Consider the following 17,992-nt stretch of genomic DNA (forward strand, 5'->3'; position numbering starts at 1 on the left):
GATACCGTCAATCCTCATGGACTTCGGGGTCAAGTGACAGGCCCAAGGTCACCTGATGTGGAAGTAGCAGAGCTTGCCCTTGTCTCCCGAGCTTTCTGACTTCCAGCCACAGGGTTCTGGATGACTGCTGTTATCTCCTTGTCATGGTGGAGGACAGAAGCCCTTTCGAGCCCTGAATTTTCTGTATTTGACACTCATGAAACAAGGCGAATCCTTTTTGTCATGTGTGACTATGGGCTATTTCATTTTTTTTTAACTTCTCTGCATTTGCCAGCTTTTCTACAGCGCATGCGTGTGCCCTGTGTCATGAGAAAATCAAGTACAGAACATGGAATTTAGGTGTGGGGAAAAGGAAGGGGAACTGAGGTCCCTGACAGATGGCTCCTCTAACTATTGTGGCATGCTCCCCTCGCAGGTATGCCCGGCGTTTCCACAAGACTCTCAGGCGCTTGGTCCCCGACTCCGACGTGCGCTTCCTCCTCTCTGAGAGCGGCAGCGGCAAGGGGGCCGCCATGGTCACTGCGGTGGCCTACCGCCTGGCCGAGCAGCACCGGCAGATAGAGGAGACCCTGGCCCACTTCCGCCTCACCAAGGATATGCTGCTGGAGGTGAAGAAGAGAATGCGGACCGAGATGGATATGGGCCTGAGGAAGCAGACGCACGAAAAGGCCGTGGTGAAGATGCTGCCCTCCTTTGTCCGGAGCACTCCAGACGGGACCGGTGAGGGCCTCTGCTGGGGGCCAGTGCACCTCTCTGGCGTCTCCCCACTGGTGACCGAGTGGGGCTGCAGGAAAGTCGCATCTCCAGTGGATGCGTTTATTTTGGCAAGAACTAGAAATCCACTCACAACCTGGGTTTTCCATTTTTACCAATTACTTGCCACACCTGTTGACTCTGGACACATGACTTTCTTTCCCTAGGTCAAGCCCCCTAGGCAAGCACCATCACTAAAACCACAGTCCTGCTCAGAATCAGAAAGTATTCTTAAAAGAATGACTGGGCCAGTCCTACAGTACTGGGATTACAGTAGGGTCTCTTACAAGCAGATGAACCAGCAGAAGGATAGATAACCCAGTGCACCCTTCCTAAGTCCTAACAGGTTGCGCGGGAGGTAGACAAGGAGGCCTGGGACTCCAGGCAGATTGGAGAACAGAGTCTAGCCCCTGGGACGCCTGGGTGGCTCAGCAGTTGAGTGTCTGCCTTTGGCTTAGGGTGTGATCCCGGAGTCCTGGGATCGAATCCCACTTCAGGCTCCCTGCGAGGAGCCTGCTTCTCCCTCTGCCTGTATCTCTGCCTCTCTCTCTGTCTCTCATGAATAAATAAATAAACTCTTAAAAAAAGAATGCAGCCCCTAAGGCTGACCTTGCTGAGTGCTATGGAGACTCTGAGGGGTTCTTGGGTGAGTCCTTAAGATTATCTTTGTGATATAAATTATGTCCTATGTGTGAGTTACTTATTATTGTGTTGTATCATCGCATTATAAACCACCCTCAAACCTAGTGGCTTAAAATAGCAACCACTTCTTATTGCTCCTCTGGGCCAGGCACAGCTGGTCTCTGCTGGACACATTCATGAGTCTGCAGTCACTGGACTGCTTAGAGGCCTCGCTCACACATCTAGCAGTTGGCACTCGGCAAGGGTACAGGAGTGCCTGGCCACATGTCTCACCCTCCAGCAGGCCACCGGGCTTGTTCAAGTGGTAGCAGCAGGGTCTGTAAAAAAGAGGAAGGATTTCAGAGCCTCTTGGAGGCCTGTGCTGGGGACCGGCTTAGCTTTGCTTTTGCCACACTCTGTCGGCCAAAGCGAGTCATAAGGCTGGGCCAGAGCCAAGGGGAGGAGAAACAGACTCCATCTTTTGAGGGGAAGAACTGCAAAGTCACTTTGCAAAGGAAAAGTAGAGGGAAGAAAATGTGCACATTTTTACAAACAGTCTACACATTGACATCAATTACTAATTTTGGTGTGAGCTTCCCTAAAATCGGGTCACTGTTGCCCTGCTTTTTAGTAACCCTTGAGAATTTTGTTTGTTGGCTTATTGTGAGGTGGTTTGTCCATGGGTCTTTTGTCCTGCTAGCGTGGCTCAAAGATCATGGTGGTCAGTGAGTGAGTTGCCCACCCTCCCTGAGCTCGAGCCGTGTGCTGGAGGGAGCAGAAGCCAAAGCTTCTCCCCTCTATTTAATATAGGGGCTTGAGTCTTGGGGTTACTGGCTACCAAGAGGCACTTTGCTGTTTTTGATGATCTTTCTGTTCTTGACTGTGATAGAGCATGGTGACTTCTTGGCCCTTGATCTTGGAGGAACAAATTTCCGTGTCCTACTGGTGAAAATCCGCAGTGGGAAAAAGAGAACGGTGGAAATGCACAACAAGATCTATGCCATTCCCATTGAAATCATGCAGGGCACTGGGGAAGAGGTGAGACAGTTTTGCTTTTATACCATGATGGTGCACGTGTGTCACCTGTCCAGTGGCATTGGGTCCCCCCAAACTGCCACGTGGTGCACCCAGCTATGCAGCTGTGTCCTCATGGCCTCAAAGCATCAGGCACCTTCCGCAAAGCTGGGCTTATGATGCTTGGGGGGCTGCAAAGTTCCTGGAGGGGTACTTGTTCTGTGCATGTGTGTATGTAGTTGTGCACTTGTACATGTGAGCTGAAATCATGAAACCAGAGAGCACGGTAATCCCTTCTTTTCTCCTAAAGCTGTTTGACCACATCGTCTCCTGCATCTCTGACTTCCTGGACTACATGGGGATCAAAGGACCCAAAATGCCTCTGGGTTTTACGTTCTCATTCCCCTGCAAGCAGACGAGCTTGGACGCGGTAAGACTCTTTCCCCTAGGCACGGGGCAGCACGGACTCCTGGAGTCTCCTTCAGCCTCACCTGACCACTCAGTGTCGGGAGTGGCTCACATGTCACAGTGGGTTGACCCAGGCTTTATTTTAGGCTCTTAAGAGCCTTCTCTATTTGTTATCATTTGGAGTACCCACCTCCTCTGGGAAACCTCCTGGTCCTGTAGGTGAAAATATCTCAGCCTCTCCCCGATGTTCCCTCTTCCTTCGAGTGTTAATTGCAGTTAACAATTTAAAAAGTTAAAAACTTTTCCCATGTTTTTAGTGATTGTCTCTTTTCTGTTGTGTCCGGTGCTCCTTGAGCTAGGGCCTGTGTCCACCCTCCTCCCACCCCACCCTACCCCATACTTACTTAATAAATGCTCAATAAATGGAATGAAACAGGGTCTCCAGGGCCAGGTCTTGAGCACCTGCAGAATACTGAGTGCTGTGTACAGAGCTGAAGGTGACAGTTCCCCTCCTCAGGGGGCCAACAGTCTAATGGAGGATCCCAGCCTTATGTGCGCAGCTCGGCACTGGGCTGAGGGCTTAGGGCTGAGGGTGGCAGGTTGGTAGGGTTATGCTGGGCAGAGGGAACTGATTGTGCAGAGTCACAGAGGCAGGACGGAGCCTGTCATGCTAGAGTAGCCACAAGTGCTTCCTTGTGTCACCGGTGGGGGTGTGGCCAGGGAGGAGCCCTGGAGTAGCATCCGATCACAAAGAGCCTTGGGCCAGGATTTAAGGCAAATGATTGGCAGGCAGCACCTAGGAGGCTAGGTAGGGTCACCTGCTTCTGGAAGCCAGTTAATCAAGTCACTGTGCTGGCTTGGGGTGTTGTCCTCTTAAGCTCTTTTATACCTCAGCAGTTAGATCCAAATACATTTGTGCTCTGTAGTTTTTAAAGGCCTGCATTTTTTTAAGGGGTTCGCTTGTACTGTCACCTGTATTCATTGTAGTGAGTACACGCCCAGCCAATGTATAACTTCATTCAAACCAAAAGTTTACTTTAGGCAGTATCAGGCGTTACTAAAAATTTGCATTTCTCCATTTATGCTATTGGTAGACTATTCCTTAGGGGAACTAGTTGGTTTTACCAGAGGCTGCACCATTATCCTCTGAATGCCTCAGTTTCTTCATCTGTGAAATGCGAATTATCCACCAGACTGTGGTGGGTGTTGGGGATGGTGAGGAGGGGGCAGGCTGGTGCAGAGGACCCCTTGTATGTTACTCCTTTGTGCCTGAGATGCTCTAACATAGTCTCATTGCAGATTTTCAGCAGATGTTTACTCAGGAGGGAGGGAGGGAAACTTTACATTCTGCCCAGAAGGGCTAATTACACAGGACTCTCCTGGTACCTTACCTGTTTCAGGGAATCTTGATCACCTGGACGAAGGGTTTTAAGGCGACTGACTGCGTGGGGAACGATGTAGCAACGTTACTAAGGGAAGCGATAAAAAGGAGAGAGGTAACTATGGAAAGGATGTTTTTAAAAATCTTCACTGTTTTGGGGATGGTGGGATCATAAAAACTGGCTGTAAAGAATTGAAGCACAGAAGTGTGTGCCCAGGGTCTGAAGATTCTCTGAACTGTCAGCAGTAACTTGGAGGCGGACGGTATTGTGTTGTTGAAGGATGGTTTTAGAAAAGTAAAATCATGACTTTTATAATGCCTGAAACAGAGACAAGCAGCCCCTAGCAGCTGGGCATGGCTTGGCGCAGCCAGTCGGCCTTGGGGACCTCCTGCTGACCTCGAAGCTTCTCTCCGTAACTCTGATGGAAAATAGACAAGAAGAAAACAAGTCTGTACTGACGTCAGAACTCAGCACACACTCAGGGAATTGCCCTGCTTCCGGACCACGTCCAGTCCAGAGCAAGCCCCACTTTGAGCCCTCCCTATGACCACCACCTCAGGCTCAAAGCCCACACTAGTGCTTTCTAGCACTTTCCAAACACCCCGGGAGATGTGTCACCCGTGTTGTAACCAGTCACTGTGCCCAGCTCTATTTGACTACAGGTTTGTTTCTGGTGGTGTTTGGCTGGAGGACATTGCAAAATATAACATGAAAAATTCCAGAGACTTTACTTATTAATGAGGGAATTAGGTAAAAAAAAAAAAAAAAGTTCAAATGCCTCTAGTTCCAAAGAGCAAACGAGTCAGCAGTGGGGAAGGCTGACATGAATGGGATTTTGACAGAGGGGCTGATTGCACCTGGAAGAGTACGTGAGACAACTTACATCCCGCTGGAAAGAAACCTGCTGACCTACTTTTGCCCATTGCACAACTCTTAATGGTAGCATTCTTCTGATTTACGTTCTGTGCATATACCGACTCACACATATGCGCATCATATGATGGGAATGCTCCCGTATGTGCTCTATTACAACTTGCTTATTCCATTTAATGTGAAACCGGCATCTTGCCATGTCACCACACAGAGATCAACCTCCCTCTTTTCCGCGGTGGCACGGCATTGCAGTGTTTGCTGGAACTCGTGTTTTACACAGCCCCCTTTGATCTATATTTCTGGCCCACGTGAGCCATGAAGTAAGTATCTTTGTGTACCTACATGGCTATTTCAGAAGGACAGATTCTGAGGAATGGATTTGGCATTGGTGTTTGCCTTCTGGAAGGCTGTAACACTCTAAACTCCCCGAGAAAGAGAGTTGTTTGGCCATAGTCCCTTGTTTTTTTCTCTCTTCACCAGATTGGTCCAGGCTGCTTCTCTGGTACTCAGCATCATCTGTGAAATGGGTAGAATGGCACCTTTCTGTAGATCTCCATTGTCATACATCATTAATAGTAGGTTTAGTAGTTTAGTTGGTGAAAGAGTATTAATTGCCTTTTTAAAGGTTGGTAAGGAAACTTTTTCTGGTGATGTGTCAAGCAGTGCCGTCCCTTCCTAAAGTTGTATCTCTTTCTTTCCAAAGGAATTTGACCTGGATGTGGTGGCTGTGGTCAATGACACGGTGGGCACCATGATGACCTGTGCTTATGAGGAGCCTACATGCGAGGTTGGGCTCATCGTAGGTAGGTGTTCTGGAAAGTCTGTCTCTCTGGGGCAGGGAAGGCTGGGTTGTCCTGTTCTGTGGGGCCTCAAGCCAGCAGCTCAGTTCTCTGTATGGGACACTATGTCTGTCCCTCTTGTCTGGTCACCACCTCCAGAGTTTGGACCGAGGATGCGGAGCTATCCTGGTGGCTTTCTGTTCCCCAACACTCACCCCAGGGCTTGCAACTAGAGCTGTCTAGGAGCGAGGCCCCAAATGGCTTACACAGCTTGGGTGGACAGGGTGGGAGTACCTGGGGCTGGGCTGGCCATTGGGACAACTACTGGGCTCAGTGGGAGGGCCACCAGGCAGGTATTGTGGGGTGGGAGCCTGCGACTGGGGAGGCAACAGAGTCCTCCTTCTCCCTTGACTGTGGGAAAAGGCCAGTGATTAGTTTTGAGCACCATTTTGCCTTTGGCAGCCACTTTGGTGAGATGCAGAGAGGTTGGCTCTGTAGGTTGTTCCCTTATAGTCCAAACACACTAGGAGTCTGGGCCTGAGAGCACGGCATTCTGGAAGCACATCAACTAGGGCAGTGAGAAGACCATTTGTCCAGCTGAGCCTGCTCCTGGTGTCAGAATGCTGGGAGAAGGCCCCGTTTCCTGGCCAACCTCTGCAGGCTCTACCTGGACAAGATGGGGTGACAGCCCTGATGTGCAGCCCCTTTGCCAGGTGTCTAGGAGATGGGGATAAGGCTCCTGCAGGCTGCCTTCCTGATGCCTGGAATACCCTTTCATTTGTTAAGACATGTTTGGCTCCTGAGGACATTCTGAAAACTGGGGAACAGCTGCAGGTATAAGGTTTGGGGGCCTGGCTCTGGGGCTATTTTGTTTCCTCCTTTCTTTTGCAAAGCTTTCTTTTATTACCTAGCCACCCCACTCCTCTGCTTATGAGTGGCCTTAGGTGTGACACGCAAATCCAGAGTGACACAGCACATTCCCCACTGGAGGCCAGGCCTGGCCTTCCTGCCTAATTCAGGGCTGCCTGATTAGCTGTTCCTGGCACCGGGTAAGCGAGCAGAGTGGAGGTGCTCCCAGTTCCTGCTGCATTCACACCCACTTTCTCCTTCCTCCCTCCATCCATCTCTTTGCTCCCAGTGCCCTTTGGCAAGAAGTAGGATTTATGTGTTTTGGCTTTCTGTGCACCCCTGGCCATTTCTGGGGCTCCTCTTCTCTCACTTTCACACTTTGGGGTGAAAGGGAGCTGAGAAAACAGAAACACAAAACAGTCCAGTTACACAGTGAGAAGCATCCATGAATTCTACTTAAGTTTCTTTAAAAAGAATGAAACCAATCCAGGCCCTTTGGTCTGGCCAGTGGGGATTGCCTTGTATCCCCCAAGGGTGCTGAAAGTCGGTCTGCATCCCACCTGAGGGGTGGGTTGGTGGTGCTCTGGGGCCTGGTTACAGGAAGTGTGGACCTGCCAGCATGTTAGAAATGCAGAGTCTCAGGCCCCACCCCAGAATCTGCATCTTAACAAGCTCCCCAGGTGACTGAGGTGCATATTAAAATATCTGGGGGAAGTATTCCTTTGTTAAATGGTTGGTTTTAAATTTTGTAGTCCATTTACCAAGACAAGGCCAGTGACCACAGGGGCTTGGATGTCATGGTGATTGAAATGTTGTGCACGTTTTAGAGTGCTTTCCTCTCAGTTTCCACACTCAGCTCCTCATGGATGAGAACAGCAAACAGTTGGTGGTCCTACCCCAATCCTTGCAGGTCCACAGCCTGGGGAGTTCAGGGAGGGAAAGCAGAGGACTCTGAACCTCTGGAAACCATATGTCAGGTTGTATGTGTGTAGAGCGTGTGCATCCAGAGGAATATCCCTTTTCCCTTTTCTCAGAAGAATCATCAGATTTTCAAAGAGGTCTGTGACATCAAAATGGTGAGGAACTGTCTCCCTTTGAAAGGCACCACTGACATGCTCAAGACACTGGCCTTCTCTGAACTAACTGTGGGTTTCATTCTGAAACACTTGGGAGGGTGGACTGGGCAGGCTAGTCCATGACCATGTTCAATCAGTAAAGATAAGCAGACATCCACCGTGTGATAGTAGACAACCCCGCAATGTAGTGTTTTATAGATATGCATGTAGTTTGGAGAGAGAGAGAAGAGAAATATCCTTCCAATCTGAATATTGCCTAAACTTTTGCCATTGAAGACGTAGCTCTGTTGTCAGACTGCCTTTTATTAAAATAAACAGAGCCCTGTCCGGGCAGGTAAACACACGAGACTCTTGATATTGACGTCTTAGTATAAAGTAAGTTGATCACATGCTCTCTGGATAGTTTAACACTGACTCTCCTTTTCTATTTCAAGGTTTTCCTGGAAAACATTAGGAAAGGAAAGCTATTTTGTTATTAGTCTCAAAAACACATCCCCTGTCTGTGGAATCCCAGGCAGGCCCCAGGCCCTCCCTGCTACCCCGGGCGTGGTGGCACAGCCATCCATTTCCCACCTTGTGTCCCGCAGGGACTGGCAGCAATGCTTGCTACATGGAAGAAATGAAGAATGTCGAGATGCTGGAGGGGAATGATGGGCGGATGTGTATCAACATGGAGTGGGGTGCCTTTGGGGACAACGGGTGTCTAGATGATATCAGAACAATCTACGACAGACTGGTGGATGAATATTCTCTAAACGCTGGGAAACAAAGGTAACTGTGCTTGGTGGAGGAAGACACATATGGTGGTAGGACGTTTAGGCTGTAAGACTGTATTTTGCCTGTTAAAATAGAAGAAGTTTCTAGTAGGGGTGGAGTCTGGACAGAAGCTTAGTCCCTCAGATTCCCTCCTGACTTTGGTTTTGGCTCACGGAGAGCAGATAACCAGAAGGATGTGCCCCCAATGTGGTACACGTGGGCCCAGGTTGATGTCCTGGCCAGGTGCCCCCTCTGTCTAGGAGTATGCCCAGAGGACAGGGTGGCAGCAGCCACTCCACTTCCCTCAGTGACTGTGATCATCCTGGAACATTCTGGTCTTTCTATTGCTCTTTCTTCCCCAACAGACTAATAGAAAGCTCTTGGTCAGCAGGTTTTTGTTTGTTTTAGTGGAAGTAAAACATACTTGACCTATACTTGTCAAAGGGCAAAGTGAATTAGGATGTGGCCAGTGGGGGCTTCGGCTCTGTTCATCCTCCCTCATCCTCCCACACCACCTCATGGCTTTTTAGAGCCTGGGTCTTAGACACCCTGCCTGGGCTGGCAGTCTCTGTCCTCCCTGCAGAGAGACAGATGACTCCTTGTCTCAAGCTCCCAGGACTCAGGCCATCCTCTGCCGTCGCCAGGATGAATTGGTCTGAGCTGTGTCCTCAGGAGCAGAAAGGATGGGGGAGTTGGCACCTCCCAAATAAGAGTTGTTTTCCAGCCACCCTCAAGATTTATGCCTTTTTTCAGATATACCTACATGTCATTTACTTAATGTTTTTAAGTCAGTTTATATTTTTTTACTTAAATTTAACAAGAGAGGAACAAAAGGGGAAACCAGTATTACCATAAATAGATGATAATCATAAAATGAATATAGCAAAGATCAGTGTCATTCGATTGCCTACCATAGGCTCGAAATGAAGACCTCCTGGGTTGGAGGGAAGCAGCAGGCAGTGGAAGGGGCTGGAGCCCCATCAGCACTGCACCGAGGTGGTCTCCTTGATGGTGTCAGAAGGACTGGCTGGGAGCTGATAATAGTAGCATAATCTTGTTTTTCTCCTATGGAGCACCTGAGATCTTTTGGAGCGTCCAGTGGACTCTTCCCAGCCTGGGGACACTGGGACTGGAGCAGGGCAAGGGCAGGAGACAAGCCCCAGGAATAGGCTGCCCTCAGGAGTGTGGTAGCCACCTGAACCCTCCAGCCTGGGTGGCTTCATCGCTGTGCTGGGGCTTGACCAGTACTCTGAGCTTTCTCAAAACCTTCCAGAAATCTAGTAGAAACTTTTTCCTCATTGTCTTCTTGTCCCTTTAAGAGTCAGACCAGTTGTTTGCTTATTCTGCAGATATTTATTGAGCACTGGACTGAGAGCCTAGCACTGCGCTGTGCTAGACCCTGGGCCTCAAAGCTGAGCAGGACACATGTTCCAGGCTCTCTAGGCTTTTGCTTCAGGGCCAAGAGAGGCAGTGTGCCTTGTGACAGAGAAGGGAGGGTGTCTGGGTGCATGAGAGAGGCAGATGGAACCCGGTCAGGGGGAGGAGGACAGGTTTTTTGGAGGAAAGTTTTGAGCTGAGAGCTGGAGTGGACTTCTGCGGGCAAAGGCAGGAAGTCTGGCCACGAGGGAGACAGTCCTGCAGTTAGATGTGAGTGCTGGTGATGTGGGTTCTGATCCTGGGGAGGGTTAAAGATCCCTTTGCCCTTCCTGGCCTCCCTCTGCCTCTGCTGAGAGCGCAGGGCTGGGTGTGCAGGTGGTGATGCTCTCAAGGGGCAGGAAGACGCCCAGGACTACTGGAAGACCAAAGGCTACACATAGATACCAGCCTCTGCTCCTGTTTTCAGGTTCGAGAAGATGATTAGTGGTATGTACCTGGGGGAGATTGTCCGTAACATCTTGATTGACTTCACCAAGAAGGGGTTCCTCTTCCGCGGGCAGATCTCTGAGACACTGAAGACTCGGGGCATCTTTCAGACCAAATATCTTTCCCAGATTGAGAGGTGAGTGATAAGGGGTGTCCCCACAGATCTGTTAGAGGTCCATGTGGCCAGGGGATCAGTATGGGCGTGGAGGCCCCTCATGGGATGTTTTATCATTTGTGAGGGGTTCCCCCCACATCTGGAGTAGTAGGCCATGAGCAGCTAGCTACAGATTGAAATAATATAATTTTATTATAAATAATTTTCCTTCTCTTCATTCTTTATGTTGGAGCATTATGTGTATTTGTTGGAAGTCTTGTGTATAAGTAAAGTTGTATGGACTCCATTTCAGGATAAAGGTGCATTACAGATACTAATGTCGAAGGGCACTGAGACCAGCAGAGCCAAGAGCCATAGGTCTAGTCCCACCTGCATTCATCTGAAAGGCAGGCTGGGATTGGGCTGTTGGTCACCCAGTGAGTGAGCCCCACAAGTTGCTTTGTCTTCTTCCCGTTTTCTTCTGTGCCGTGATTGCTTCATCCCTGCCTTTGCCTCTTCCATGGTGAACTATGAGAAGAGGGCAGGGTGCTCTGCAAAAGCAAAAACCACCTTGTTTTTAGAATGGTCATAAAAGCAATATTAATGTGGGCCACGCTGGAGCCTGCTCGTCGCTTTCCCCCATGTCTATATCTGTAACTTGTTTTTTGTTTGTTTTAAAGATTGTATTTATTTATTCATGAGAGGCAGAGAGAGAGAGAGGCAGAGACACAGGCAGAGGAAGAAGCAGGCTCCATGCAGGAAGCCCAACATGAGACTCAATCCCAGGTCTCCGGGATCACACCCTGAGCCAAAGGCAGATGCTCAACTGCTGAGCCACCCAGGCATCTCCGTATCTGTAACTTGTACGTCAAACTCACTGCCCACCAGAACCCAAGCAGTGAAGTGCTAGCAGCAGACACAAGGCCCCAGCGCACTGGCCCTGGTGGGCCTGAGTGCACCGGGTAGTAGCATTTCACCGCAGCTGGAAAGGAAGAGGCTGTCAGAAGCTGGTTCTGGGCGCTCATTTACAGACCAGGAAACAAGTTCTCCCCTCTTTCTGTCATTCCAAATGCAGCCAAGAGCTGAGTGGGCAAAATAGGAGCCATAGAAGAACTAGAAGAAAATATAATTGAATTTAACATTTTTTAAGTGTCAAATATACATAACATGAAATTTACCATTGTTACTATTTTGACATCTACGGTTCAGTGGCATTAAGTACATTCACAGTGCTGTGTAACCATCACCACTGTTCACTTCCAGAACTTTTACATCACCCTGAACTACCCTACCCCTTAAACAGCAACTCCCCATCCCCCCAGTCCCTGGCACCCACCCTTCTACTTTGTGTCTCTTTGGATTTGACTGTACACACCCATGTAAGTGGAATCATACAGTTTTTGTCTTTTTGTAACTGACTTATTTTACTTGGCATAGCATTCTCAAGGTTCATCCATGTTGTACCGTGTGTCAGAATTTCTTTCCATTTTAAGGATGAATAATACTCTATGTATAGATCATATTTTGTTTATCCATCTGTCTGTCCTTGGACACTTGCGTTGCTTCCACCTTTTGGCTACAGTGAATAATGCTGCTATGAACATGAGGATAAAAATACACGATTGAGTCCTGCTTGCAATTCTTTGGGGGTAAATACCTGTATGTGGAATTGCTAGATTAGATATAATTTTATTTTTAATATTTGAGGAACCACTACACTGCTTTCCACAGTGGCTGCACCATTTTACACTGCCACCCGTGGTACACACCAGGGTTCGATTTCTCCACATCTTTGCCCAACACTTGTTTTCTGTTGTTGTTGTATTTTTTTTTTTACAGATTTTATTTATTTATTTGAGAGAGAGAGTGACTGCGCACATTAGCAAGGGGGTGGGGCAGAAGGAGAGGGAGAAACAGACTCGCTGCTGAGCAGGGGGCCCGATGTGGGGCTTGATCCCAGGATCCTGAGATCATTACCTGAGTCTAACCAAAGAAACCCAAGCACCCCTGTTTTTTAAATTATAGCTATCCTAATGGGTATGAAGTAGTGGGAAAGGTCTTTTTAAGAATAATAGCAACATTAATTATACTGGAATTTAAAAATAAAATGAAAGCAAAGCAAGAAAGAAAAAATTTGCCAAATTAAAAAAAATATTTATTCATAAGAGACAGAGAGAGAGAGAGGCAGATACATGGGCAGAGGGAGAGGCAGGTTCCCTGCAGGGAGCCTGATGCAGGACTCGATTCCAGAACCCTGGGATCATGCCCTGAGCCAAAGGCAGATGCTCAACCACTGAGCCACCTGGGGATCCCCAAAATTGCCAAATTTAGCTACATATCTTCTGTAAGTTAAAAAAAATTTGGCAATAAACCTGAGGCAAATAGCAAGCTATGGAAACCATTCGCATTATATATGCAAGCGCTGGGCAGCAGAGTGCTGGGCAGTGGGCAGGGGCTTCGACAGAGCTGGTCTTGAGACCTGCTGTTTGCTTTGAGTGAGTTACTCAGTGCTCCCAGCCTCAGTCTCCTTGTCTTGAAAATGGAGGTAACCGTACACACAACGGTGGGCTGTTAGGGGGAAATGAAGTGATGTATATGAAGCATTTGTCACATGCTTCATATACAGCTTCAGAAAGGCTGGCTGCTCTTACCACCCTTGCCATCACTGTTGGTCATTGTCCTCTCTTTCCATTCAATAAGATCAAGACAAATATCCCAAGAGAATAACAAGTCTTGCCATAATAGTAGTTCATATGGGCAATAAGCAAAATTTTTTGAAAAAAGTCTTTCTCTCAAATAGAGAAGGATACAAACCACACTGCAGCATGATGCCATTACTACTTTTTTTTTTAAGTTTATTTTTTTAGTAATCTCTATATACCCAACATGGGGCTTGGACCTGTGACCCCAAGATCATGAGTCCTATCCTCTTCCTACCGAGCCAGCCAAGCATCCCTGTTAGCATGTTTTTTAAAGTGATCCCTTCCACTGGGGACAAGTATAGTGGAAACTCAGCTGGAGAGAGAGGGAAAAAGAAAATGGACACAACCTCCTGAAAGGCACTTGGCAATATGTATCAAAGTACCTTTGACCCAGAAATGTATCTCCTAAGGGGAAAAGCAGAGTTGCACACAAAGGTTTATAAACAGGAAACTTTATCAGAGTGTTACTTCATAATAGCAGAAAGTTGCAAACAATGTCATTTTCTCCAAACTGGCTAAATAAATTAGGGTGCGTCCCCAGAATGGAGTACTATGGCAGCTATTTCCGGTCCTGTTCTCAGACAAGGATGTGGGAAATAGCTCAGAAGTGTGAAGTAGGGGGAAAAAAAGGCAGAAAGGAAACCACAGATAAAAGATGAGCCCATTTTGCATATCATAAGAAGCTCATTTATTGACATTTAAGAAAAGTAGATTAGAAGGAAAAATATTAAAGTGTTAATAGCATTGCTTCTGGTGTTGTGAATAGTTTTAATTTTAGAATTTTAAGTTTTCTATATTTGCCAAATTTTCTACAATTTCAGGTGTAATACTTTTGGTATCACTTAAAAATAAACAGGGGCGCCTGGCCAGCTCAGCCAGTAGAGCATTCAGCTCTTGATCTTGGGGTTTTGAGTTTGAGCCCCGTGTTGGGTGTAGAGGTTACTTTAAAAAATAAAATCTTAAAAAAGATATAAATGAATAAAAATAAATAAGTGATGTTTTGGAGGAAGGAAGCCCCCACAACCCTACTCATGGTAAGGACAGTGTTTTGGGGCTGGAGTCAGCTCCCAGGCTGCTCTGGGCAGTCCCCCTTCATTCCAGCCCTCTGGTTTTGTCCCCCACAGTGACCGATTAGCGCTGCTCCAGGTCCGGGCCATCCTCCAGCAGCTGGGCCTGAACAGCACCTGTGACGACAGTATCCTCGTCAAGACCGTGTGCGGGGTGGTGTCCAAGCGGGCCGCGCAGCTGTGTGGTGCGGGCATGGCTGCCGTGGTGGACAAGATCCGCGAGAACAGAGGGCTGGACCACCTCAACGTGACTGTGGGCGTGGATGGCACACTCTACAAGCTTCATCCGCAGTGAGTGGGGCTTCCAGTTGGAGTGGCAGAGCTGCCTGGGCTGGCGAGGTCCCCTGATGGTTATGGGACCGCAGGATGGGAGTCCCACCAGGAAAGTTCCTCACCAGGACCCGAACGAAGGCTGTGCATTCAGGGACTGAGCCTTGTCTGGTCCAGGGCATGAGCCGCTCTGGAGCTTAACTGGGATCCTTGGAGACTAGTGGCTTCCCTTGGTCAGCGCATGCCAGTGGCATCGCACGCCCCCCTCCCCACTCCTCCTGGGCCCCCTCTTGGGCCAGGCAGAGTCCGAGGCCAGGGTGGGTGTGGGCTTCCCCGTCCAGCTGGGTAGCTGCAGCCTGCCCAGGAGGCTGTGCTTGGTACGTGGGGAGAGGAAGTGAAGGATGGAGGGAGGAGGGCGCGTTGCCTTGTTCACCTGCTAGATCAGTTTCTCAAGAGGCTTGCAGGGCAGGCAGAGGGGTGGGGAGTGGCCTCGTCATGGTCAAGTGCCTGACACTCTGTGCCCAAGGAGGATATTTGGCCCCGCCTGCCCTTTCATGTACCTCACCTCCCCAAGCTTGGCTCTTAGGAATCTAGTGACCATATTATTTATCATATAAACTGGGGTGCTTTTGCCAGTGAGGAGAGTGCCGCTAATAATTACACTGGGACCATCCCAGGTAAACTGGGCCATAACGTCACTGTACTTAAAAGCTACCTCACCCAGATCATTGTAGGCGTTAGCTGCTTGCCTCACGGCCACGGCTGGGGATGGAGCTGGTTGTCTTGCCCCCACCTCCCCACCATCATAGCTGTCCTCCTCGTCACCTGGGGAAGCACACTGGCAGGGCTGAGAGCTAGATTCAGAGCCATACACCTTGGATGTAATCCTGGCACCATGGTATGGAGGCTGCACTGCCGAGTGTCGTCTTTCTCACGGGATGACAGCCATGGGCAGGACTGGAAATCAGTATATAAGGTGTAGGACAGGCTCTGGTAGGGGCTCAACAGAGGGCAGTCGGCATCACCGCTGAGAGCCCCACCGCCCTGAGCTGCTTCAGCCTGGCGCGCTCTCACTGTCAGCCCGCCATGTAGGGACCCGGAGTCACCTGTCACTGCGAGATTATCTTTCACTGGGGCCCGCCTCTCTTGTCTTCTGATGATGCCAGGTGTTGGGTCATGGATGGTGATGAGCAGGGAGGTCTCGGGGCACAGTGGGGCCTTCACGGTGTCTGTTTCCATGTCACCGGCCCAGCTGCCCTGGTGCTGGGCCACATCGAGGCCCTAGCACCCTTCCTGATATCCGGTCCTCCAGACACCCCGGGCTTTGGGGCTGGGTGTGTCAGTGCGTTATTCATGTCCCGGCCCTGATAAGCCATGCAGTCACTTCTTTCTAGACTCTCAGTTGTTCCTACCTGCCAAAGACTCGTGGCAGTAGGATTGGCAGCAGACCCAGTGTCCTCTCCTAAGCAGCCCCTCCCATCTTGGTTGTCCCCCTGTCGTCAGGGTCCTGCAGCATCCTCGCGTGGGTCCAGCGTTTCTCCCCATCTCCTCTACTCACCCTTCCCCTGTGTTGTCGTTTTCAGCTTCTCCAGAATCATGTACCAAACCGTGAAGGAACTGTCACCAAAATGTAACGTGTCCTTCCTCCTGTCCGAAGACGGCAGCGGCAAGGGGGCTGCCCTCATCACGGCGGTGGGCGTCCGGCTCCGGGAAGAGACGAGCAGCTAAGAGTACCGGCCCCCAGCCTGCTGCCCTTCCAGCACTTCTCTCTTGGGGCGGTGACCCCGTCCCTCCCAGTGAGCCGTGCGGGGGGAGCCGCCGGCGCCAGAGCCCGCCACCGCCGCAGCGGGGAGGGAACCCGAGCCAGCTAATGGCGCATAACGTAGGGTACAGAATAGAGCGTGTGCTGTTGATAATCTCTCCCCACTCCGGCCCCTCCTCACCTGCCCTGCCACTCTGCATGATCTGATTTCAGCCTGGTCGTACGCTCCCCACGTGTGAAGTTTAGTGGCGCCCATTTCCAGTCTCTGCATTCGTCTGACAGAGTTATTTATTGGCCCAAGATGAAAAGTCACGCCATCCGCCAGGCCTTATGGGGCCTCTGCAGCCCGTCCTTGGGGACACATCCCCTGTGTGAAATGTATTATCACCAGCAGACACTGCCGGGACTCCTCCTCCCAGGGGCATCTTAGCTGCTTCCTCCCGTCCCAGCACCCACTGCTGTCTGGCGTCCCGAGGATCCCATCAGGACGTGTCCATGCCACTGAGTCGTGTGTCCGTGGAACTGGTCAGAGCCACTTCGTGACAGTCTTGCATTCTGTCTGTCTTGGGGGTGGGGGGAGGTGGGCAGTTCTGTGGGAAAGTGTCTTGTCTCCATTTGGGTAAAAGGAACCAAACCAACAAACAGTGCCCTCATTGGAATTCCCCATTGCTTTTGTGAGCCATGTTGTATGACCTAGTAAACTTTGTACCAATTCCAAGACCTGAGTGATGCTTGGTGGCTGGAGAGCGGGGAGGATGTGTGGGGATGGTGTGATGACCAAGCTCTGGGGATCCTGGGTTGGGTGGGGAGGGGAGGGAGTTTGAAATGAAGATTATGTGCTTCAGCCCCCAGCCTTCGTTTGGTACAATAACGTCTCTGCCCTCTACGAAGTGTCACAGCACTAGCCTCTCCCCTTGTTTTCCAGCACCTGCCTGGCCAGGTCCCTGCTCTAGCCCCATGGTCTTACCTGGCACCTTTAAGAAGGTAAAGTGATGGAAGGCCTCTGTCGTCCGATAGCCTGGGCCCCCAGAGGCCGTGTGGGTTTAAGGAAAGGACAGTGCATCACTGGCCATCCCCACCGGCTGCCAGCTCCAAGGGAACAGATGGTGTATAGCCCCTGCTCTAACACAGATGAAGTCTTGCAACAGCCCAGGGGAGCAGCTTGCCTGCACTGTCCTCCTCTCCCATTTTAAATTAATGCCTTCTGTAGGAAATGGAGGCTCATCTGACCCTTTCATCCCTACCCCTTGAGGTTGCTGCTCCACCCCATGACCCACCAGTGCATCATACATCAGTCCGTGTCCTGCACCCTGAGATCAAGGTGCCATGTGGTTCTCCCAAGCTGGGGCTATGGCTCTACATGGCTTCCCCTGAGACTAATTGCACGTTCACTTGGTTTAAGACGGGAGTCCCTTTATTTGGCACTGCCAGCGCCTATGGCACAGGGGTCTTCATGGGGAACACAGCATTAAACTCTTGCTCTGCATTTACAGTGTCACGTGGTTCTTCTGGAAGGGCAGTGGGGTGTGCAGGGTGAGTGGGCAAGCAGGGAAAAGTGTGTCCTCGGAGTGGACCGGGCCAGGCCTGGAGCTCCCTGGGAGTCGAGATGGTTGGCAATCCCTGCCAGCCAGCTTCTTGCTTCACTTCCTGGAGGCATCCATGGCTAGCTTGGTGGTGATAAAAAATCATCCCTGCTGCTCATTAAGCACTTCATATATGTTCG

The 17,992-nt window shown here is 50.0% G+C and overlaps 1 protein-coding gene and 1 long non-coding RNA gene across 6 annotated transcripts in view; one reads left to right on the top strand and one right to left on the bottom strand.

Moving 5' to 3' along the window:
* The window catches only part of HK1 (hexokinase 1), a 120,317-nt gene extending 103,330 nt beyond the window's left edge, over positions 1 to 16,987 (top strand). For all 5 annotated transcript variants that reach the window (XM_077894801.1, XM_077894803.1, XM_077894802.1 and 2 more), the window contains 9 exons: positions 416 to 720; positions 2,264 to 2,412; positions 2,699 to 2,818; positions 4,197 to 4,292; positions 5,755 to 5,854; positions 8,343 to 8,526; positions 10,355 to 10,510; positions 14,295 to 14,528; positions 16,091 to 16,987. In XM_077894801.1, the coding sequence (XP_077750927.1) occupies positions 416 to 720; positions 2,264 to 2,412; positions 2,699 to 2,818; positions 4,197 to 4,292; positions 5,755 to 5,854; positions 8,343 to 8,526; positions 10,355 to 10,510; positions 14,295 to 14,528; positions 16,091 to 16,235 (1,489 nt within the window). In that variant the 3' untranslated portion in view covers positions 16,236 to 16,987. The remainder of the gene's footprint in view (positions 1 to 415; positions 721 to 2,263; positions 2,413 to 2,698; positions 2,819 to 4,196; positions 4,293 to 5,754; positions 5,855 to 8,342; positions 8,527 to 10,354; positions 10,511 to 14,294; positions 14,529 to 16,090) is intronic.
* On the bottom strand, positions 416 to 3,438 carry LOC144312294 (uncharacterized). The gene is made up of 2 exons (XR_013377785.1): positions 3,201 to 3,438; positions 416 to 1,712 (listed from the first exon to the last, which is right to left on the bottom strand). It is a non-coding gene; the product is annotated as an uncharacterized LOC144312294 (long non-coding RNA).
* Positions 16,988 to 17,992: the final 1,005 nt, after the last annotated feature.

Source organism: Canis aureus, chromosome 4, assembly GCF_053574225.1.
Source record: "Canis aureus isolate CA01 chromosome 4, VMU_Caureus_v.1.0, whole genome shotgun sequence".
Classification (NCBI taxonomy): domain Eukaryota; kingdom Metazoa; phylum Chordata; class Mammalia; order Carnivora; family Canidae; genus Canis; species Canis aureus.